Source organism: Brachyhypopomus gauderio, chromosome 4 (genome assembly GCF_052324685.1).
Source record: "Brachyhypopomus gauderio isolate BG-103 chromosome 4, BGAUD_0.2, whole genome shotgun sequence".
Taxonomy (NCBI): Eukaryota; Metazoa; Chordata; class Actinopteri; order Gymnotiformes; family Hypopomidae; genus Brachyhypopomus; species Brachyhypopomus gauderio.
In genome coordinates, this window is record NC_135214.1 from 141,661 (window position 1) to 165,000 (window position 23,340).

Sequence of the window (23,340 nt, forward strand, 5' to 3'; positions counted from 1 at the left end):
AAAAATAAATAATATTTAATGACATATACATGTCATATATGTCATTAAATATTATTGCAATGTAAAACTAGAAAGTCAAATATGGTAAATCAAAACCTGATTTTCTTTTCAATCAAAAATGTATGAACATCAGGCTTATGTATAGTGTATAATGTCTAATAAACATTCATATCTTTTTTTTTTTCTCCAAACAATAATGACAGTAAACAGAAATACCCAACATAGTTTGACCTTGCTATTGTCATTTTTAATGTTAGCTTTCCCCGTTTTGATGTCCTCCAAAGAGCCACAGTGAAAACACTTCATCAGTGTGAAGTGACAAGTCCTTCAAGTTCAACAATGTCACACAAGTATAATCTCATTAAAACACAGCACACACAATTTTGAAACAAACATTTCAATCCACCTCACAAGCAATATCTGTTGAAGAACCCCCCTTTCTCCCGCATAAAACATTCAGACTATGTAATACGGTTTCAATTTTCAGAAACAAGTGGTTGAATTATGTGGCAGGAAATTTCAGAGTTTAGGAAACCCAGAACTCAAGAGACTTGAAAGAATCCCAGAATCAGGAGGTCTGAGTGAAAGCCAGAAATAGCACATGTGAAAAAGCACAGTGAGGTAAATAGGTCAAGAATGTCTGAAGGTTAAAGAGCAGTTTGTACTGGATTTGAGAAGGAAAGGATAACCAGTGACATGGCGGGATCATCCGAGCAGAGCATGTGAGGACTGTGGTGTTAAACCGAGGCTGGATAGACAGATTAGCAGGGACTTTGACTAGCACACTGGCATGAGTACCACTGAGCAGGGCAGGGCAGAGGCAGGTTATACCGCCTAGACAACAGAACGCAGCCCTTTAAAGGAGACTCAAAACAGGCTTCATATGTGAAGGATGAGTCATAAAATAAGCCAAGGGTTTTAATAACAGCCACTGACCCAATAGGAACACCAACATCAACAACCTGTTTTTAAGTCTGAAATGTAGGCAAATCTCTTGATGAAAGTGAAGCACTACTAACGTAGATCTGATCATTCAGAATACAGAATATGTGCATAATATATGAATATATGAATACTAAATATATGATAATGCACAACACTGAAACCTCAAGTCTTGATTACAAATTATCTGGCCTCAGTTTAAAATGTATGATATAGAAAGCAGGGGTCCATGAGGACAGTCCTGGGTAACACGCTGACTGGCAGAGTGTCTGTAGCCATAGAGATAAACTGTTGCTGGTTATTTACAGTTGTGATCAAATTTATTCAACCCCCAATGCTGCGAAGGGTTTTATGGAATTCAGTGCACATTTGTAATTGTGTTCATAATGAAATCTTACAAGGACTTGTTAAAGAACTAAATGCAACTAAGATAGCATCAATTTTTTTTGTCATAAAGTATTAAATGGCCTTTTTGTGATTTCTTCATTGACACAATTATTCAACCCCTTTACGACTACCACTCCTAAGAACAGAGGTTCATTCCAGTGTTTTCCATCAGGTATTGAAAACATCTGTGGATGTCAACGAGCAGCAATCAAGCATGATAAGCACCAATTAGGCAGATTTAAAAGGACTGTGATACTCAGCTCCTTCTAGACATCTACTGGTGTGTTTCCAAGCATGGTGAAGGCAAGAGAATGGTCCCAGAAGACAAGAGAAGAGGTTATTGCTCTTCACAAGAATGGCAATGGATATAAAAAGATTGCGAAGTTGTTAAATATTCCAAGAGACACTATCGGAAGTATCATTCGCAAGTTCAAGTTAAAGGGCACAGTGGAAACGTTACCTGGTCGTGGCAGAAAGAAGATCCTGACCGCGACTGCTGTGCGCTACCTGAAGCGTAATGTGGAGAAAAATCCCCGCGTGACTGCTAAGGAACTGAAAAAAGACCTGTCAGATGTGGGCACTGAAGTTTCAGCTCAGACAATAGGGCGCGCACTGCATAACGAAGACCTCCATGCCAGAACGCCCAGACGCACCCCCTTGCTGACTCCAAAGAACAAGAAAAGTCGACTGCAGTATGCCAAAAGTCATGTGGACAAGCCACAAAGGTTTTGGAACAGTGTACTGTGGTCAGATGAAACTAAATTAGAACTGTTTGGGACAATGGACCAGCGCTATGTTTGGAGAAGGAAGAACCAGGCGTATGAACAAAAGAACACCTTGCCTACTGTGAAGCATGGCGGGGGGTCAAGTATGCTTTGGGGCTGTTTTGCTTCTAATGGTACAGGAAAGCTTCAACGTGTGCAGGGTACCATGAATTCCCTTCAGTACCAGGAGATCTTGGAGGAAAATGTGATGGAGTCAGTCACAAACCTGCGGCTTGGGAGACGTTGGACCTTCCAACAGGACAATGATCCGAAGCACACATCCAAGTCCACTAGAGCATGGTTGAACATGAAAGGCTGGAACATTCTAGAGTGGCCATCGCAATCACCAGACTTAAATCCAATTGAGAACCTCTGGTGGGACCTAAAGAAGGCAGTTGCAGTGCGCAAGCCTAAGAATGTGACTGAACTGGAGGCTTTTGCCCATGAAGAATGGGCTAAGATACCCATAGGTCGCTGCAAGACACTTGTGTCAAGCTATGCTTCACGCTTGAAAGCTGTCATAACTGGAAAAGGATGTTGTACTAAGTACTAAAAAATAATGTCACTAGGGGGTTGAATAAAACTGATAATGATGTGAGCACAGTAAAGACATTTGTGGTTATTCCATCATAAATATTATGTTATGTTTGTCTAATTTATAAGTGCCTCTTTGATATAATTGTAAATAAGATGACTGAAATGATCAAAATCAATGTCAAACTGGCCAAAACACTTTATTTCAGTGGGGGTTGAATAAATTTGATCACAACTGTATATAGCGCCTTTCTCAAATCTAAGGATACTTTACAGACACAGATCCGCTTTTTACAATTGACACACATGGCAGAAGCCAATAAACACACAGCATATTCTGAATCAGAACCACAGCCCAACTGGGGACCAGTGGAGGATGTTAAGACCAGTACAGCACACCGACCACAACAGGAGAGAACCCAAGAACATAGCACCGACCACAACAGGAGACAACCCAAGAACATAGCACCGACCACAACAGGAGACAACCCAAGAACATAGCACCGACCACAACAGGAGACAACCCAAGAACATAGCACCAACCACTCTGTGACCCCATGTTCTCTCGAGGTCTAGTAATACTTTTGTGAAAGAAAAAAAAACATAAACAGGAGACATACAGTACTATTAAAATACATTTTTATTTGGAGAACAACCTTCGTCATACAAAATGACAGGAGGAGAACTACTCAAACTTCTTCGGTCAGTGTACATACATGATATCAATCAGTGCTGTGACCTCTACAGATATCATTAATACCGCTATGATATTCTACAGAAAGTGAAATAGGGTGCTTGTACAGAACAGAGAGAAAAAGAATAAATTAAAGCCAGTCAAGCTACAGAAAACTGCACGTCTGATTACACGTCTCTTACATTCTATGAACCAATTGTGTGATGGATTTGAAAGCTCACAAAGTCGACCAAGACACGTAACGACCTGCTGCAGCGTGGTCTTAGAGAAGAAAGCAAACCCACAACTCTCATCAGAATGTTTTCATCATAAGATTGTGAAAACATTTAGGATTTTAGGCCAGTCTATGGTCTAGTTCTAAATTCAAACGTGATGTAGACAGCAGGAAAAGCTAGCAAAGAATACAGCAAAGTTAACTTGAGCTTATCTGGTTGTGCAGAGGTAACTGGAGTCAGTGACAGACACAGGACACATTTTTAAAGTGTGACAGGAACATTTCAGACTAGTTAGCCAGCCTTCACGGCAGCACGTTGGTTGAGAGTTTTAGCACCCACTGAGAAATGGGCACATCTCTATCTGGACCGTTCTCAAAACCAGTGTCGAGACTACAGGGTAATCACTACGCACTACGCATCGAAAATACAGTGACTTACAGGGACTTGATGCCCCAACAATATATATATATACATGCTAGTGGATTTTAAATGAGTGAATTATTTAAACTGCAACATGAACAGTTAAGACAGAACTGGTCAGTATGCAACAACAAACGTAAAAACAGCAACGATAGATTGAGAAGAAATCCAAAGCTGCTCAGTCCTGCCATGATGGCACGTGGTCCAGTTCTACATAACGCTGTTGTGGTCCAGTTCTACAGAACGCTGTTGTGGTCCAGTTCTACAGAACGTTCTTGTCCTCTAACAATAAATGAGTTTAGACAGAGGATAGGAGGGGAAAAAAGGGGAAACGTTTGTAAAAAGAACTATGCCTGTTCTATAAATGAAAGTCTCCAAAGTTGGCGATCCATAGTTGTCCAGCAGATTCACAGTGGTGTAACTACATGAAGTTTTTTTGCTCTGCAGAAGGTGGTGGAGCAGAACGAACCACAGCCCTCTGACCAGACGTCCCAGGAGAGCCAATCGGTGGCCTTCCATCACTGATCCAGGAACAGCCGCAGTGGTATCCACACCTTGCCATGTCACAGTGGCTAAAAAAGGATCAATGTCTCGGAACGTCGATGTTCGAACACCTCTGCATCTCAAAGTCCAAGATCAGGCGGGCGTTTGGTCTTAATGAGGCGGATCCCGTCAGGACTCGGAGGCCTTTTAGAAGCCTGATGGTGCTTAATGGTGGATCTCCAAGTGCAGTTCAGCTGAGTCATGAGTACCATACAGGGTCATTAGTGGCTTACTGGACCTTAAGCTCAGGGTGTGCTGGAACGTGTGGGAGGAAGCCGAAGGGCAGGCTGTGGGTGGGAGGAGGCTGAAACAGCCCAGCCCAGCCCAGCCCAGCCCAGGCGGCCGGCGAGGAGGCTGTGGCCCGCGGGTCTCAGAGCTCAGTGGTCAGCAGGGTCTTGGGTTTGTGGCCGTTGTCCCTGGGACGGGGACTGACATTGCTGCAGCCAAGAGGGGACACAGTGGGTCCCACTGTCTCAGTCATGAGGAGACGCAGTGGGTCCCACTGTCTCAGTCATGAGGAGACACTGGGTCCCACTGTCTCAGTCATGAGGAGACACTGGGTCCCACTGTCTCAGTCATGAGGAGACACTGGGTCCCACTGTCTCAGTCATGAGGAGACACGTGTATGCAAAATTTAAATACTATTTAAAACACTCAAAGTCAATAAAGTTTCAGTGTTATTTTGTTAAGAATATCAACCAATGGCAACACAAAACACCCAAAACCACATCCTTTAGTGACAGTATACAAGATAAACTCTGCATACTCCGCTTACACCTGCTAGATAAATTGTGGGAATGTTAATCACTGCAGCAAATTAAAGACAATGAAAATAATTAAGGAAAAAAAAAAGATTCAGGGCTTCAAGCTACATGGGAATGAAGCAGGGATAACACTAACCTGATGACAGTTACATTGTGAGTGTGGGAAAGATGAGGAAGGGAGGCGAGAGCGCCCCCTTCAGGATGGTGAGGTGCCATCTTTCCTGTGCAATCGAGCTCTAGAAGGCCGTTAGTAAAAGTGCCAGCGTGCTAGATCAGAGGGGGAGAGAGGAGACGGTGGGGTCACTACGCCGCTACGCTACGCGCCAGCCGAAGCCCGACGAGACACACACCCTCACGAGACAGACACACCCTCACGAGACAGACACACCCTCACGAGACAGACACACACACACACTCATCCCCACGACACACACACACACACACTCATCCCCACGACACACACACACACACACACACTCATCCCCACGACACACACACACACACACACACACACACACACACACACACACACACCACAGTGATGTTCAGCACTGGTTCCAATGTCATGAATGCCTGATTCATAGGGTCTACATCAGGAGTACAGTGATCCCTACCACTCGAGTCATCTACAAACAGACATTCTCTGAGTGGTACAGTTCAACATGTCCTGCAGGATACCAAGATCAATACAAATCTTTTTTTTTCTTTCTTTCTTTTCAATTAAAAGTGCATCCCAAAATTCTGATCTGCATATCACTAATGACACCAAGCATTTGGCGTTAGGTAAAAAGCTTTAAAAATCATTGACAATTGTTTAAAACAAAGATGTTAAACATTTCAAGATGGTCTTTGAAAACGTGAAAATCTCTCTGATGTTTAATGTGGCTGTTCCTGTGAGCACAACGATTCTGCATATCACCTGTCTGACATGATTAAGCGAGAAATATATATTTCTAGATATTATGCCAAGAGGAAGCAACAACGCTGTGTTCATAATGGTTCCCACGTCTCATGGCAGAAAAAGACACCAGACACCTAAGCACCATATATCTTAATTCAATTACCAACATTTCAGTGTTGTGGGTAATTAAATTAAGGGCAAACATGGCAATTTAAATTAAACATATGGAGCTAATGTGAGGCTTTATTACTGACATGAAAAGCTTCTGCATGGTAATGACACGATACTGTTACATGATCCAGTTATTTGACGCTCAAACAGAAGTGAATCCTGCCAACTGCTTGAACTCACTGTAGTTGCTGGAATGATCCACCGGGGGGCAGTGATGGGCTTGGGTAGCTGCACCTGTGTTGACAGGGACAAGGTCATTCCTGTTTTAGCACTATAGTCTTACTCTTTGTTGCATGGAGCTGAGGACTGGCTCAGTCCTCTATTATCCAAAGCTGATTGTTTAGAAACACACTTCCTTCAAGCGTATTACAACACCTAAGCGGGAAGGAATGCAGACACGTCTGTGGTGCCTTTGAACTTACGCCTGGGTGAGGATCCGTGAAGTCGATCAGGTTATCGCTCTGGGGGACGCCGTGTGGCTCCGGTTCCTCTGGCCTGGCCTGCAAGCCAAACACACTGACCTTCAGTCACCGCCTAATGCAGGCGCTAGTTTAAACTGCACGGAACTGTTCGAGTAAATCAAATATTTACGGACAATCGTCACAAACGATACGTGCTCTGCACTAGGGACGCTGCATCGCTAGTCAAGCGGACACTTATCGGGTGAACTAGTCCTGGGCGTCCCGCGGCCGGAGGGGGACGTGTGTCTTACCTCTCTTACCTTGGACGTGTGAGCGTTGGTCTTCATCTCCGCTGCCACGCCAGGTGCTGGGGGCGTGGGCTCGTCTCCTGTCCCGTCGAGGCTGTTGGGAGACACACAGATGAAGACAGGATCGCATTACGGCCTGCGTCTGTGGACCTGCGTGAGAACTTTTGAGACCTGTTGGCTCTTAAGGTGTTTGAATGCAGAGGAAACTTCTGGAAGTCTTTTCAAGCAGGGCTGAGGTTTGTCTGAACTGAACATGCTCTCAATGGACAAAAAAAGAACAAGAAGCCCAAATGTGAAGAGTGAGTGAGTGAGTGAGTGAGTGTGTGAGTGTGTGAGTGAGTGAGTGAGTGTGTGTGTGTGTTTATCTTCCTAATGATCCACTGTTGGCCATCACTCACTCACTGCAGGGGTAGACATGCATGCTGGAAACCACAGTTTTCACTGGGAATCCTTTGAAAAAAAAGTATAAAATCAAGGTCACTGTGTCATAACTGCTGAGCTGGCCTGCTGAGCTGTGCGTGTGTGTGTGTGTGTGTGTGTGCGTGTATATGTGTGCATGTGTGTGTGTGCGCGTGTGTGTGCATGTGTGTGCGGGTGTGTGCATGTGTGCGTGTACATGTGTGTGCGTGCGTATGTGTATCTGCGTGCGTGTGTGTGTGTGTATATGTGTGTGTGTGTGTGTGTGTGTGTGTGTGTGTGTGTGTGTGTGTGTGTATGTGTGTGTGTGTACAGTGCATACAGCAGTTCATTTCCAATACAATTTAAAATACAGCTGAAGTGGATTTTCAACATAAGTGAAAAGAACGCCTGATATATGAAAAGCTTATTGAATCTTTTGGTCTGTCAAAACACCTTTTATAAGCTTCACCACAGACTGAAATCAGTAACCGTGATCATTCCAAGTTAGACTTTTAATTTCAGGCTTCAAAAGAATCAAAACAGTGTTAACAGTCTTGTTAATGCGCACAGCCTGTCTGCATCTTCAGAATCTCTCCAGATAGAAGTTGTGTGCAGCTGGTGTGCAGGTCGCCAGCACGTTTACTACATTAAGGGCGGCTTGACTTGCCACTCCTGTCCTGGGAATATCAGAGATTAACATATCATCGTCCATCCACTGCATCTGAACACATGTGGTTATATAAGGACAACATGGATCCAGGAAGAGCTTTGGTCATGTGACCCACAGAGCCAGCTGACCCCTAGATGGCAATAAAGATCTGGGAATTGACTAATGAAGTGGTTTTAGTTCTTACTAGAACAGAGACCAAATAAATCACTAAAAATAGTACATCTGTTTGTTATAAAGTGGGTCATGTATAGCACTTAGAGAAGAACACTAGGCATTTTTAATTAACCCTCACCCCACGCCAAAGACAATCAGCCAGCCCAAATGTCCTTGGTGCCGAGTCGGAGTCGTTAATCTGAAACCTGGACCAGCAACATTACAGAGCAACGCGCTCCTGCTCTCAAAGCCACCCCCTCTCCCTCCTCTCCTCTTCTCCCTCTCTCTCCCTCTCCCCCTCTCTCCCTCTCTCCCTCTCCTCCCTCTCCTCCCTCTCCTCCTGCAGTGTGAGAGTGTTCGTGTGAGGGGTGCTACGAGGACGTCTCACCCCGTTGAGCAGCACTGCTGGTTGGACGGCTGCAGCGTCTCCCGGACCTCCTGCGTCTCGGAGCGCACGCCCACCGTAAGGGAGGAGGTGCTGCTTGTACGCCCACCACGTGCCACCAGCCTGGGGGGGGAGGCGAAAGGAGAGAGGGAGAGTCAGTGGAGGTGGGGAGGGAGAGGAGAAGAGAGAGGCAGAGAGAGACACCAAGATAAAAGGGAGAGATTCTAACTTCTAAATCCCAGAAGAATGACAGATTTAATTTGTGCCAGCAATGTCAGGAATGGGAGTGTATTAGATGAAGCGGTACAGAGCGGTACAGAGCGGTACAGGGTAGGCCGTTGGGGCGGGGGGTGGAACCTTGTCACTCTAACGCAAAGTGAGCAGAGCTTCCAAAACGATGCTTAGAAGCACCCAGTAAAACCACTACAGGAAAGTTCCAATTCTCTTCACTGTCTGTGTGTGTGTGTGTGTGTGTGTGTGTGTGTGTGTGTGGAGGGTCTACCACGTTTCTCTTCCCAGTCTCACCTGGACGCTGCTTCCTGCAGGTCACAGATCTTCTCTCCAGACTGCACGCCCTCTTCTCTGGTGCCCTGAGCAAAGACAAGCCAGCATTCACATCCACTTATTCATCTATTTCCAGAATAATGCAAATCGTTTCAACTCGATTCGGTGTGAAACTCTTCGACATCGAGACATGCTGCCATTTACAGCGGCCCCTCCGACTGTGAGAGGACGTGGATGCCAGGGGCCTGTGCGGGGGGCCTGTGCGGGGGGCCTGTGCGGGGGGCCTGTGCGGAAGGTGAGTGTCTGTAGGCCGCGTTGTTCACCCGCAGAAGTGCCTCGGCCTGGGCCTTCAGGACGTTGCTTTTCAGCTGGTCGGGACTCTTCAGGTGGGTCAGGGCAGGACTCCCCACACTGTTCAGGACCTTCTCCGCAAGCTTTAGCACATCATCCTTAATACACACACAGGGGGGGCACAACACACACCACACACTCAAGAATCAGACCGCATGAGGGTGTGATGTATTACATAGATACCCTAGCAACTACATCGACGTTGAGCACTTGAATTTATGGATTCCTGCATGGGAATTAATCACTGACTACAGCAGAGCAAATCATTTCATTCAAATGTATCGTGCGGCGTGACTGGAGTGTGTACGTGTGTGTGTGTGTGTGTGTGTGTGTGTGTGTGTGTGTGTGTGTGTCCGTCACTGCAGACTGTGCAGTGCAGGATGGGAGACTCTGTGACGTCCTTCAGCCTGGCTGTGCCAACACAGCCATGTGAGGAGCTTCGCTGGGCGGTAAAGGAGGCCATGTTTAACTACGCTTATGCAGAGCAGCTAACGCAGCAGCAGGTCGCTAGAGTGTTGATTACTGGGTTTCCTGCTCGGAGACGGAGAAGCAGGTGGTGTGAGCATGTGCTTGTGTGTGTGTGTGTGTGTGTGTGTGTGTAGGCAGAGACCCCCTACTCCAATCTTCCACACGGCTGCACTAACCTGGTTGTTCATGTTGACGTTGATGTTGGAGTGGGCGGGGCTGCAGGTTGTGATAGTCTCCGCCTCCAGCTGCTTCAGGTGGGTGGTGGAGTCTGGGATGAGGGGAGGAGGACCAGACTTAGAGCTGATACCGTCACCCATACACACGCACGTGCACACGCACACCCACCCATGCACACACGCACGTGCACACGCACACCCACCCATACACACGCACGTGCACACGCACACCCACCCATGCACACACGCACGTGCACACGCACACCCACCCATACACACGCACGTGCACACGCACACCCACCCATGCACACACGCACGTGCACACGCACATGCACGACTGCAGTCCTTTACACATAAATATGGCAAGACACAATGATAAGGTGCATACACTATGAGAGCAATCCTCCCAATTTAGCATAAATTAAATGTATTTCTTAATTTAAAAAAGGGGGCCTTAATTACTCATTAGGATCCATTCACACAACATTCTGCTGGATTACGTCTTCATAAAGTTGTCGGGACAGCATTCATTATGTGCACGCGTTATGTAATCCTGTAATTCTGTGAAACAACATAATTCTATACATGTAAATATTTATGTAAACATGCATTTTTAAAAATTGCATTATATTTGGTTATATAATTGTGTGCATGTGCGATTGTGTGTGTGTGTGTGTGTGTGTGTGTGTGTGTGTGCACATGCATGTGCGTTTGTGTGTGTGCGTGTACTCACATGTGTGATATTGTGTGTGTGTGTGCATTTGCGATTGTGTGTGTGTGTGTGTGTGTGTGTGTGTGTGTGTGTCTCACCCGCTATACAGAAACTTTCTGTGACAGTTGGTGCACGATGGTTCTGCCCCAGGCCTGCATCCTCCGAAACGCCTGCCGTTGCCATGGGGACAGGCACCCGGACGACCTCATCCACACACGTCTCCAGTAGGTCGGCCAGGTCCGCTACGCCAGGCGTGCTGGGGGGGGTAGTGGGTTAACGCAGAATAAAAACCCACCCAGCACTCACAGACGCTGCTTCCACTTACCTGCAGTCCTGCACACTATTTATAATGAGCTACGGTAATACAGGAGTGTTGGTGACGACGCTGCTCTAGTGATGACGGCACCGTGTTGCTCATCCTTGTAGTCTACGTTTATCTAAGCAGTGTTACAGCCGTCTTCCATTTTACTTAAACTGGAATAGCATGCATATACTTTTGGTGGGAAAATGAGCATTACCAAAATAAGGAAACTTTTTTAAACAACAGGCAGTGTTCAATATGCAGGTGCTTTTGGAGTTTCTGATCAAGTAATTGATAGAAAAATAACCATTTCCAAGGGTTAAGAGAGATCTTACACAGACTCTTATTACAGCAGTACAACCTGCATGGTGAAACTAGTTTGGATAAGGCTATAAAATGCTATAGCCAAGTTCAATTATTAACTAACTTCAAAAATTCATCACTGGACTCCAAGAATAACTGCCAAGTTAAAAAGCCCATGACGAGTAACCTAAATCTACAGAGAATGTGAGACATATCCATCGGTTCAACATGCTAGCAAAGAGTAGCATTAATAAATGTTTAATTGGATTCATCTTGGCTCATGAGGTGAGAGAAAACCCAGCAATACTGTACACACTTCTAACAGAATCAGAAACATCCGGATCTTTACCCAGCAGACATGCCTGGCTGAGCACACACACGCACGGCCTGGTATAAAGTCCACACACGCACACAAATACACAAGCACATGGCAGTAACGCAAGAGCAAGGAAATTCAAGAAGCCGTCTCCTTGAACACCCACGAAACACCTCCCTGTCCCCGTGCAGAGGGAGATGAGATCATCCACATTCCACACGTCTGGAAGGAGACTCCAGTCTGATAGCGCTTCAAATATCACTATCTTCAGCTCATGCCAAACATCTCGCCTCCACGCCACCCTCTATCTTACACAACGCCACGGTGCCCTGAATCTTTTTTGATGATGTAAGAGCTTAAGAAACTGTTTGCACAAAAAGAATATATAATTATCTCCCAACACATGACCTTCAAACAAATCATTATTGGATTACTGTAAGCTAATATAGCAGTCGAGGCAAGATTATGCTCCTCAAATCTGCATTCATTACTCAGAAGACCATACTGTGTGTGTTGACCTGTTAAGAACTTTGAAAACCTCAGCAGAATTTTTCACACCCCCACTTTCTGTGTTGACGCTCTGGTCTTGGCATGTTCAAAGGTTTTGTTTTTTCCAAAAATAAATAAATAAAATAGTAAATCAATACACAAGAATGGACGTTTATTGTTATTTGCTAGGAAATGTCCTTAAGTTAAGTGAAATGGTGAAATTATCTGGTCACACTTTACAGCGAAGCAACGGCTAACAGCATTTACTGGTAGAGTTGTGTAAGACCAGAGCGTTGTGTAGGCAGAGAGAGGTGTTACAGCAATACGAATGTGGTACAAGCTTTCAGGACAAAAGTGTAAGCTGTAAAATACAAATAAAATACAAGACAATACACTACACTCAAAAACATTCATGCCACTCTGACTGGACAGAGATTCATTGAAAATATAGATAAACGTGAGTGGAAAAAGGTTGCCATTTTTTCCACCAAAAATAAAATGCAGGAGTTACCTCATACTACAACACTTAAGACATGACAGAACATATTATTAGCATATTATATTAGCATATTAGCATAATTTCAGGAGACGAGTCGTGGCCATTCACGTCTTCAGAGACTGCGTGGCCAGAGCTTCAGTGAGGCGTCTACAACAGGTGGGCGTTTCCTCAGCTGGCTTATGCAAAACAGTTCAATCTCTCATCCACTCACGAACTTCGCTCTGGCTAGTGTCAGTCACAGGAGCAAAGCGTGGGCGGAGCCAAAGGCAGTCTCCGTGGTCAAAGCAAGACCGGGGTTCAAGCGGAGGTGGTTTCACTCCAGTACGGTGGTGAAGCCGGGTCTTCCCACCACACTCTGTGAGCAGAGCCGCAGCCAAGGAATGCCGAGGTGGGCGGGGCAGAGGGTTCCCAGGGTGGAGCCAGGCAGCCAATGGAGGAAGGGAGGCCTCAGTGGGAGGGGCTTTCAGAGGAGTTGGAGGATGTAGTTAGGAGACTGGAATGCAAAACAGTCAGGGGAGTGTGGGTAAGAAACAACACCGGGACAGACGAGGAAGGACTCAGGACCGAATGAGGGGCAGCTTTGCTCCAGAGGCAAGAGAGAGGGCAACTGATGAGGCTTTTAACAGCACTCCTTCAAGGTTCCCCTCTATACACTCAGGTGTGTCCGTCAACCGAGGCGCACGAGCACACACTGGGACACACAGCTGAATGCAGGAAATCGCCTGGTCTTGGTGTAGCTGTGTGTCGTGTCGAGGCATAAACACGTGTTTTCCTCACGCCGAGACACTCGGAGGAAATGGGCTAATTCATCTCAGCACAAACTCTAAATATTTAATATTCTCCGAATTTCTGTTCTGGGAAACTGATGCGCAGTGAGGCTGCAAACGCTCTGATAAACTCTTTCATCATTCATGACGTGCTGAGGAGCTTAAATGTTTAATATCGACATGGTTCTCGTCGAAAGAAGAGACCTCAATCATTTAGTAACCAGAGGTCGAGAGAATGGGCAACAGATGGAAACGCAGATGGCAGACGATGTTACAGGTCAGAGGTCAGAGGGCGGGGATGTTAACCGGCCTGACGAGAAATCAGAGCAAAGTTCAGAGACAAAGCACTTCAAGCAACCAGCTAAAAAACACCTGCATGAAGCATTCCTTTGCACGAGGTACGGGGTTAGCGTAGGAACAGGGGCACAGATTCACGTTAAATCACGCATGCTTAGAGACACACAGAACGGAAGAAAAGATTAGGCTACGAAGAGAATGATAAAATGGAATGGGTTCGTTCCAGAGATGCTTTACTGCACACTTTCACCAACGGTTTTCACCAATCCAGTCAGCTCGGCATGGTGCAGCCTCACACACTGAGTGAGTGTGTCCACCAACCTCACATCCAGTGGAGGTGAGGTTCAGCAGAACTGCCCAAGGCCCCGTGGACTGAAACTCTCCAGTCTCGCTAGAGTTCAATAAGCCAATTCATTCAATTTCACTGAAGCACTAAACTTCTTCCATACGGTTTCACTTACAAACTCTGCCTGGGTCTCAACGTGCTCAACCGTCCTGTCAGTGATGATGAATGGCTTTGGTAAAAATGTGCACTTACTGTCTCTCTCACACACACACACACACACACACACACACACACACACGGGTCAGCAGTCTGCACGAAAAGTCTACTTCTCTAGCTTTAAATGCTGTTCAATGAATTTTTCAGGCTGAGAAAATTAAGAATGACTTCTAAGACTTTGGTGATAATGTTTGTTAGACTGAGTTATAGTGGATGACCATTGTGATATTATTTTAAGTTCTTGTTGATATTAATAGTGGCTGAAGTTAGGAAATGTCATATCTTTAAATATTTAATTAATAATACATGAAACTCAAGAGGATTTAATCTCCCCTCAGCAGAAGTGGAAAACATAAATCCAGGATATGGTTTTGGGAAATGACGTTGGGTTGTGATGCAAATGTTTCTAAGTTTCTCTGTTTCTTTAGCAGACGCTACAGTGCTTGGTAAAGTTCTCTCTCTTGCTCCGTTACTTTCCTCGATAAGACATCAATACTCTGAAAATCATTTTACATATTTGTGAACCTTTTGTAATTAATTAGTTTAACATTTCCATTAAATGATTAAAAATATTCCTCACACCCCGTGCTACTGGGGTGTAATTTAAACGTAATTATAATTATATTTCTAATCCTAATTTGATAAAAAAGTAAGTATCATAAGCGTGGTTGGCCAATCACAATACAGCTCTTATGTCGATTAGAGACGGTAGTTACAACTGACCCAGGCAAAGACCGGCAGACAGTACACTGTAAATCTCATCTGCCCTTATTTGCAGAGATCTTGGACTTTCAACTTTCATTTAAACTTTCATTTAACTGCAATTGTGAGTTGACAAACTGGTGTTTGGCATGTAATCACTGTATATGAATAAATATTCAGCCACTCAAGCTGCGAGGATGCTGACCCTGTGATGGTGTGTGTGTTTCCTTGAAAGTGTGTGTGTTTCCATGGTTCAAATTAGAGGAGAGTTATGTGTTAGCATTGGCCAGATCTGAAAGTGTAAAAAAAAAAAAAATAATAATAATAATCTTTTGACCACAAAGACCCCAAGTTTAAAAGACAAGGGAGAGACAGAAGAGAATCAGTGTGTTCCTGTTTACCCCACAGCATTGTGGAGAATAAACACGTCTGCCATGTCCATTGATTGGATAGATTTGGAAGCGCAGCATGGCAGTGCTATAGAAGGTGATTTGCTCAGCTAGAAGAGGATCGTCTGATCCCAGGCCAATCACGAGAGCCCACCCAAAGATCAACCACAGCAGAGGCTTCAGATCCAAAGAGTACATACCTCCCCTTACGAAAAGGCCATACGGTTTCAGAACATCAGACTAGAACAAACATAAAAAATAAATATATAAAATAATTATAATTTTTAAAAAGAGTAAACAAACACCAGGAACCAAGATCAAAATTCACGAGAAATAAACCAGATCCACACTGATGATACTGTTCTGCATATATACATGCACACAGCGCCGTGGCAACAGCCCAACTTCAGCGCTTTTCAATAGGCCTACTGCAGGAAGTTTAGGCACAAGCTTTTCATAGTATAACAACAGCAGCTGTAGGGGGAAGAAGGAGAGAGAGAGAGAGAGAGAGAGAGAGAGAGAGAGAGAGAGAGAGAGAGAGAGAGAGAGAGAGAGAGAGAGAGAGAGAGAGAGAGAGAGAGAGAGAAGCAGACAGATACAGAGAGGGGAGAGAGGGTGGGAGAGAGGGAGAAAGAGGGAGATGGAGAGAGAGGAAGACAGGTAGAAAGAGGGAGAGACAGGGGAAGAGACAGAGAGAGAGACAGAGAGAGAGAGGGTGAGATGGAGACAGATAACCAGGCAGCACTACAGCAGGAAGGTCATCCAGTGTGCAGTAGACCTCCACCACACCAAAGACCAAAATACCACCTCACCCCAGCTACTAGGACATCCACTATACACCCACAAACCCCACACCACTACCACACACAACTACCCATAACCACACACCACTACCACACACTACCCATAACCACTACCACACAACACTACCCATAACCACACCACGCCCCACACAACTACCACACACCACTACCCCATAACCACTACCCCACACAACACTTTACCCACTAGCCACCTGCATGAATCACTGTAGGATGGCCAAACATTAGCCAGCTTAGTGCGTCTTAGTGCATTAAAACCATGTGTGACTCACCTTCTCTTCTCCGACTGGCTACCCCCTGGACTCCTTGGGAGAGCTTCCACTTCCAAGGGCCCCTGGGCCGAGGGCGGGGCATGGACCCCAGACCAGGGAGGCCGTGACTGGGCCAGCTGCATGTGTGTAGGGAGGTGGGGGGGGATAGTAGTGTCAGGATCAGATACAGAACAAACCAAGACAACATAAGATTGACTATCTTCCACTAGGTGGTAATGATGCACCAGTAAAACAGTCTAGGCTCAGTGACAAATAAGGGTTTAAACACATTAGAACAGCATGCTAGATGTTTGTTTATGTGTATAGTTTGCTTTTCTATTGGTGCCATCCCATTTTATATGACATTTTTAACCAATTAAAGAATCACAGTCAAAATAAACTGTCAAATGGTGTAACCAAAAAAGCATGACAAGTATCAAATAATTCAGAAGTTATGTAAGTGTAGATGAAATAAGTGATTTATTATGAAATATAACTATATAATTATCAAATTATATTTATATTTTAATTTCAAATTATATTTAAAATATTTATTTCTGAACTAAGATAATATGGGTTTTTGGTATACTGAGCAATTCAATATGCCATAGACATTAATGTTTTCTCTCTAATCATGGGTCAGTTGGTTTAAAATAATTTTTAATTTCATTTTTACAGTGTAGTACAGAGCTGAAATCATTCATAGTAACTTTTTTTGTGCAATATTAGATTTTTATGAGAAACATTGGTTACGCCAATTGACATTTATCGGTTACACCAACTGACGACAAGCAAACAACAAGCAATTATTTTATAATTATTTTTTATAATTTTATAATTATTTTTTATAAAATAAATTTTATAATTCTTTTTAGACTACATTTCAAGCTGCATATTATGGTATATTATAATTTTTATAATAATAACAATTTTAATAATCTTATTATTAATAATCATACAATTATAATACAAAAAACTACAAGTAGAAATAATGTCCATAAATTGATATATAAATAAATTGTCTCATAAAGGAAATGGTGCAATGGTGTAACCTGGTTACTCCACAGGACATTTCAAATTGATACCAAATTTTGCATGGATTATTGTGGATGACTATGTAAACACTTGACCTTGGTTTGAATATTTCAAACTAATTTTCGTATTAACTTGAATATTTTATGATGATTTATATTTATTAGCATTTTACTGAGGTCATACCATTTGACATATATTCTAATCATACCTGACCATGACCTGAATCTGCTTTATTTTGTCAAATTTTACAGAGAGTTACTAATCTTGACTTGTGGTAGTTGGGGTCAAACCTTCTGTTTGATATCACACTCTGTTACATGATCTTCTGGTTCAAAATGGCTCCTAAAACGGTGGTTACACCAGTAGACATACCAGATGTTCGACTTGGCAGACACGATTCCACATGTTAATGGAAATATTCAGAACTGCCATGTTTATCTATTATTATTTTATATAAAAAATACCTGTTTAAGATTATGCCAGTGTACTTCAGAGGCTGTTTAGAATGTCATTGCACATTTATTCAACAACTTATATTCTTGGTGCTGCATTTACACCATTTAGACAATTTTGCCCTTTTTCTCTCAATATTATCTCAGAATGTAATAAAATCAGGCATGTCAAGATTGTGGCCCAAATAAAAATATATTTAAAAGTAAATTATAGCTTTATTTTGAAATTATTACATTTTTAAGTTATTCAAACTTCAGAGACAGAAAAAATGAGCAGCACGTCTTTCACTCCTAACAATGAGCTACAAATTAAGCCACCTGTAGAACTTTGTAATCTTTACAGGTCGACATAGAACACTCAGTTAAACCAAAGTTTCAAATTATTCTTCCAGCAGACTAATTTCTCATCTGAGAGTTTCATGAAACAGATTAAGCCCTCAATTACTCTTTTTTTTACAACTGAACAGGATGTAGCATAGAAGTAAAGAAGCAGATATCACTTCTTGTGATTAATGAGGAAAGAAAAGGTGCTCTTAAAACACTTGACAACAGTTTAGTACCTGAGTCTCTTTAATGGGATTGACTCCATTGTTGTGCGTCCTGAAGAGAGCAGACATGCATGAGATATTAATAAAAGTTGCACATCAACTCATGAGTATGTGAAGTCTCAATTCAGACTTTGCTGTGGTCTGGATGAAAAGAACTAGTGTTGAATAGATCTTAAGTACAACAATGTCTGCCTTGTGATGGGGTAATGTGATAGCAGACGATACCACACCCACACCCCCACAGAAACCCCCCCCCCCCACCCCTCTGTCTGTCGCAAAGACACCACAATTCTTACTCCTGTGTTCTTATCTTCCGCACAAAACCACATTCTTGCATTCAGTATCTGCCAGTATCCCCCCCCCCCCCCATACACACACACACACACACACACACACACACACACACAGTTCGCTTGTCTGCTCTTTGACTCACTGGCTAAGAAAGGGCTGATTTAGGAGGAGCTCAGGACTTTGGAATGTAAAGACCTTTTTCATTTAACCGTTTTTTAACTCAACTGCTCAATCATTTCCACTGAATGCACAAATATGGGTCAGATGTGGTCAGTTCGCCCAGTAGCCCACGAGTCATCACACTTTCGCTGAAGATGGGCTTACGGCCCAAGAAGCTCCCTCAAACACTGCACAATGACGTCAGGAAAACAATGAGACATACTTACTCCAGGAATTTTGGAGCACCTGTGAGGAGAAAGCAGAATCAGTGGCATTACTGTTCAGTGATGGCACGATGGAGAAGGTTCAGGTGAAGGTCTCTGTGAAGCTCCGAGCCCCCTCACTCACCTCGGTTCTGCATGGTTCTCCTGGAGTAGCGGCGGCTGGGCCGTCTCTCGAACGAGGCTGACCGCCGGGCTTTGTTGGCCTTTGTGGTCTGGTACTCTGTCTTACCACTGCAAAGGGTTGGATAATAATAATAATAATAATAATAATAATAATAATAATAATAATGGGTGTATTAAAGACCTTCTCAAAGTAGAACCACAAGGAAGCCATTCAACAATAACAGTGACTTCATAACGTGGAATTTGTGTATAAATGGAGATTGTGAATACCTTCACAGGACGTGAATACCTTTACCAATTTATGTTCAAATCCTGACAAGCAAATATGAACAAAACAGCCCAGTGGAAGTCTAACTGCGCTATGTCAAAGCAAAACGATGGCAGCTGGAGATAAGGAACTACCACTGGGACGGACACACACACACACACACACACACACACACACTCACACTCACACTCACACTCACACTCACACTCACACTCACACTCACACTCACACTCACACTCACACTCACACACACTCACACACACTCACACACACACACACTCACACACACACTCACACACACTCACACACACTCACACACACTCACACACACTCACACACACTCACACACACTCACACACACTCAAAGCTAAGGGCAATACTAAGGAACATGAAAACAAAAGCGTGATCTGTTTTCTGTTCTCTGATGCGAGTAGAAATGTCGACACCTCTACTCTGAACCCTGGTGAAGCTCCATTCTGTGCAAAACCCTCTGCTAAATAAACACATTGAAACAAAGGGGGAAATGCAGGGGTTGAGTCATTTAACTCAAACATAATATTCTTAAAAATCTAAAAATTATTTAGTGTGGTAACCAAATAAACGAATAATAATAAAACGTTAAAAGCTAGAGCCGTAAGCCCATAGAAACGCGGTCGAAAGGAAATGGGGCTCGGTCATTGATCTCCTGACTAAAGCAGACTCGGCCCTTTCCAAACCACTGTAGGAACCGAGGAGACTCGTTAGTGGGACGACTGGCACGTACACCGGACAAGAACCGCAGGGTAAGGATATCACGGTGGTCAGTCAGCGTAACACACACAGCACGTGCCATTTCCGTTTGCTTCAAAACGATGGGACGAACGGCGCCGCCAGACGGCCCGTTTTGCGGCTCGTGTTTGATTTCTGTGGGTTTAGACGGAAAACGTCCCGAGTGCGTAAGCCAGCATGGGGCGGACCCGGGGGGCGGAGCCGGGGGGCGGAGCCGTACCTGTATCTGAAGCGGGAGCCCATGCGGATGAAGCTGGAGCGGGAGGAGCCTTTCTGGACGGGTCCACGCAGGCGGAAGAAGGCGTGGTGCTCCACGGCACACTTCCAGAGGTGCTTGCAGGCCTTGGGGTGATCCATGCGGAAGACAAACGTGTGTTCCTGCTCCTTCCCCTGCGGCACAGCGGCAGGGCGGTTAGAGCAGCGAGAGGGCGTAGCGTTCCCGTAACGTTCCCGTAACGTTCGCAGCCCGAGACAACGTCAGGCCACGACCACGAGGCCCAAAGGAAGGAGAACAAGGCCAATTGGATTTTTCCCCCTTTCAAAAGCACCATAAGAGCACGAGGACGTGATTCAATAGTTATACAGCCATAAGTTGGCTCAAAAATGCCCATATATTTATCACAAGGCCCATTTGTGCCTCAATCCCCATGAAACACGATGAACAAGAAGGGATGGTGTGTGTATTCCGCTGTGGAGGGGTCATGGCTGTTCATTAATCTCTAATTAATCTCAATATCCGTCAGCTCTCTCTGAAGCAAATTCCGTTCCATCCGTAATCAGGCTGGGACTTAATCGGTCAGACTCAGCGTGACCCTTGGCCTCCCGTGCCAGGACGTCCACCGGCATTCCAGGAACTTCCAACAGCGTGTCATTAGTTCGGACAAGGTCTGGAAGGGAAGCACAATCCAATCCCCCGTGATTATGTCCAGACACGGAAGACGCTTCCCGATGGGAATACCATTCGGATGACTGCGGTTCTGATGTTGCTGGACACCATCAACGGGATTAATTAGTGTCCAAAACATGCCCTTCTTTTCGAATGCTCATATTAGCATGATGTAGAGGTTACAAAAGGACAAATCTCCACCCACGACTCCAACCTGTGAATGAAACAATAGACCCTTTTGTTGCCCGCTTCGCTCCACCTGGATTCCGCAGTCTAAAAATCACCTTTACGCTCCGTACAGTTTCCGTACAGTCCACGGCATGCAGAGACGAAGGCGTGCAGAGACGGTCTGACCGAAGGGTTCTGAGAAGCCCAGCGTCAGTCCAAACACACTAGCAAAAGCAACTGTTTCTTCTCTCTTAATGCTACCCATAGACAGGCGTATATGACAATGTGCTCATCTGGGGAAGGTGTTTTCATATATATACACACGTGTGTGTGTGTGTGTGTGTGTGTGTGTGTGTGCGTGTGTGTGAGTGAGAGAGAGGGGGCCTCTTGGGGGCCTGCCCAATGATAAGAAGCTCATACATTACTGGTTGTGGTGTTGAGCGTGTGTGTCCTGCTCAAGACAGGGAGACAGTTTATTACCTCCCGCTACACCCAGCAGTCTTACTCAGCTGTGTCTGAATGAGGAGGACTGTTTGTGTAACGCAGTGCAAGCACGTACAAACCTCACAAACTCACACCGCACTGGTGAAGAACCGCAACCTCGTTAGCAATAAACCGCAATAAACCGCAATAAACCGCAATAAACCGTCGTCCTTTACGCTTCCCTATTTGTCACAAGCTATGGAAACGTTTTTAAAGTGTCCAGTCTCACATCACACATTTATCAACGCCACAGATAAAATACAGAGTTCTTTGGTGCTTAGTCATTTTCCAAACTGCACCACCAATGGCCACAACCTACAAGGTTCCTGTAAACGGTTTCCCAGTATGCCTTGCTACAAAAAATACTAAGAGAGCTACACAAAAAATGGCCTTTCCTCAAAAAAGCAGTTTAAGCTCTTAATCCCTTAGATACAATGTAAACTTACCGTTCAGCTGTTTTCCTCAAGCGATGCAAGTTACATTTCCTCCATTGCTGTAACACAGCCACCTGACGTCAGTTAGTGAGCAGGTGAAATCAATGATGGCTACGCCAAGAAGCGCCATGACTTTGTGGAATCACATTATGCAGCACTATAGTCCAACGTTCACTGGTGTGCAGATCCATACAGACAGCACTGGGACCCAGTCGGACCCTTTTAAACAGAACCATTTCTCACCGTGACGCGGGGGGGTCGGATCGGCATGATGATTGGTGCAGAATGAGGGTGGACCCTAAACCGGGCAGCACACGGCAGTCGCTGTAACCACCGTAACAACGATGCCCTACGGCCTGGGGAACGTGCGAGGCTGGGCACACGTTACCTGCTCATCGTCCTCCACCACAACCAGGGTCAGCTTGCTCTTCTTGAAGTCCAACCTCGTGATCTTCGGCCTGGGGGAGGCAATAAAATCAAAGCCAAAATCTCACTCTCCTGCCGAGCCACGAAAAAAAAATCGGTACCACCATCTCCGAGTTTAAACGCTTTAACCTAAAACAGTTAATGACGGTTGGAGACAAAAGACATCTGCTAATACATGCAGGAACCAGGCTGTGGTCTTCCCTTCCCACAGGCCCAAATCTTGGGCAGCCGAGAGAAGACGGCCGGCGTCTTACCAGAAGAACAGGCCGATCTTGGTTTCCCCCTCGAAGACGAGCACTCCGGTCGGGGTGAGACCCAGACGGTACTCGTTCCCGTCGCGAGCCTGAATGGGAACGCAGCAGAACTAAACATTCACCGAGTGGAGCCACGGGAACCGCGTGCGGATCTGGTCAACGGTTCACTGGCTGCACAATGAGAGATGGCGTGAGGCGCGTGAGAAGGTGTCTCCTACCTTCACCATGTGCATGTCCACACCATACATCTCCAGCCACTTGGCTTTGTTGAGATAGTTGATCTCGGCCTGAGCTGGCATTTGGCCCCTATAAACAGAGCAGA

General features: G+C 44.9%; 1 protein-coding gene across 2 annotated transcripts in view; it reads right to left on the reverse strand.

The window, feature by feature from the left end:
* Positions 1–3,249: 3,249 nt before the first annotated feature.
* epb41l5 (erythrocyte membrane protein band 4.1 like 5) overlaps positions 3,250–23,340 on the reverse strand; it is a 29,384-nt gene continuing 9,293 nt past the window's right edge. Inside the window, exons 9-26 of one of the 2 annotated variants that reach the window (XM_077001296.1) lie at positions 23,237–23,324; positions 23,019–23,107; positions 22,727–22,796; positions 20,588–20,757; positions 19,333–19,439; positions 19,212–19,230; positions 18,547–18,586; positions 16,521–16,636; positions 10,961–11,118; positions 10,151–10,242; positions 9,479–9,604; positions 9,177–9,241; positions 8,655–8,774; positions 7,048–7,138; positions 6,758–6,835; positions 6,516–6,569; positions 5,400–5,530; positions 3,250–4,936 (exon numbers count right to left, since the gene is read on the reverse strand). In XM_077001296.1, coding sequence (XP_076857411.1) covers positions 4,870–4,936; positions 5,400–5,530; positions 6,516–6,569; positions 6,758–6,835; positions 7,048–7,138; positions 8,655–8,774; positions 9,177–9,241; positions 9,479–9,604; positions 10,151–10,242; positions 10,961–11,118; positions 16,521–16,636; positions 18,547–18,586; positions 19,212–19,230; positions 19,333–19,439; positions 20,588–20,757; positions 22,727–22,796; positions 23,019–23,107; positions 23,237–23,324 — 1,681 coding nt within the window. In that variant the 3' untranslated portion in view covers positions 3,250–4,869. The remainder of the gene's footprint in view (positions 4,937–5,399; positions 5,531–6,515; positions 6,570–6,757; positions 6,836–7,047; positions 7,139–8,654; positions 8,775–9,176; positions 9,242–9,478; positions 9,605–10,150; positions 10,243–10,960; positions 11,119–16,520; positions 16,637–18,546; positions 18,587–19,211; positions 19,231–19,332; positions 19,440–20,587; positions 20,758–22,726; positions 22,797–23,018; positions 23,108–23,236; positions 23,325–23,340) is intronic. The other variant, XM_077001295.1, reaches the window with a different exon arrangement.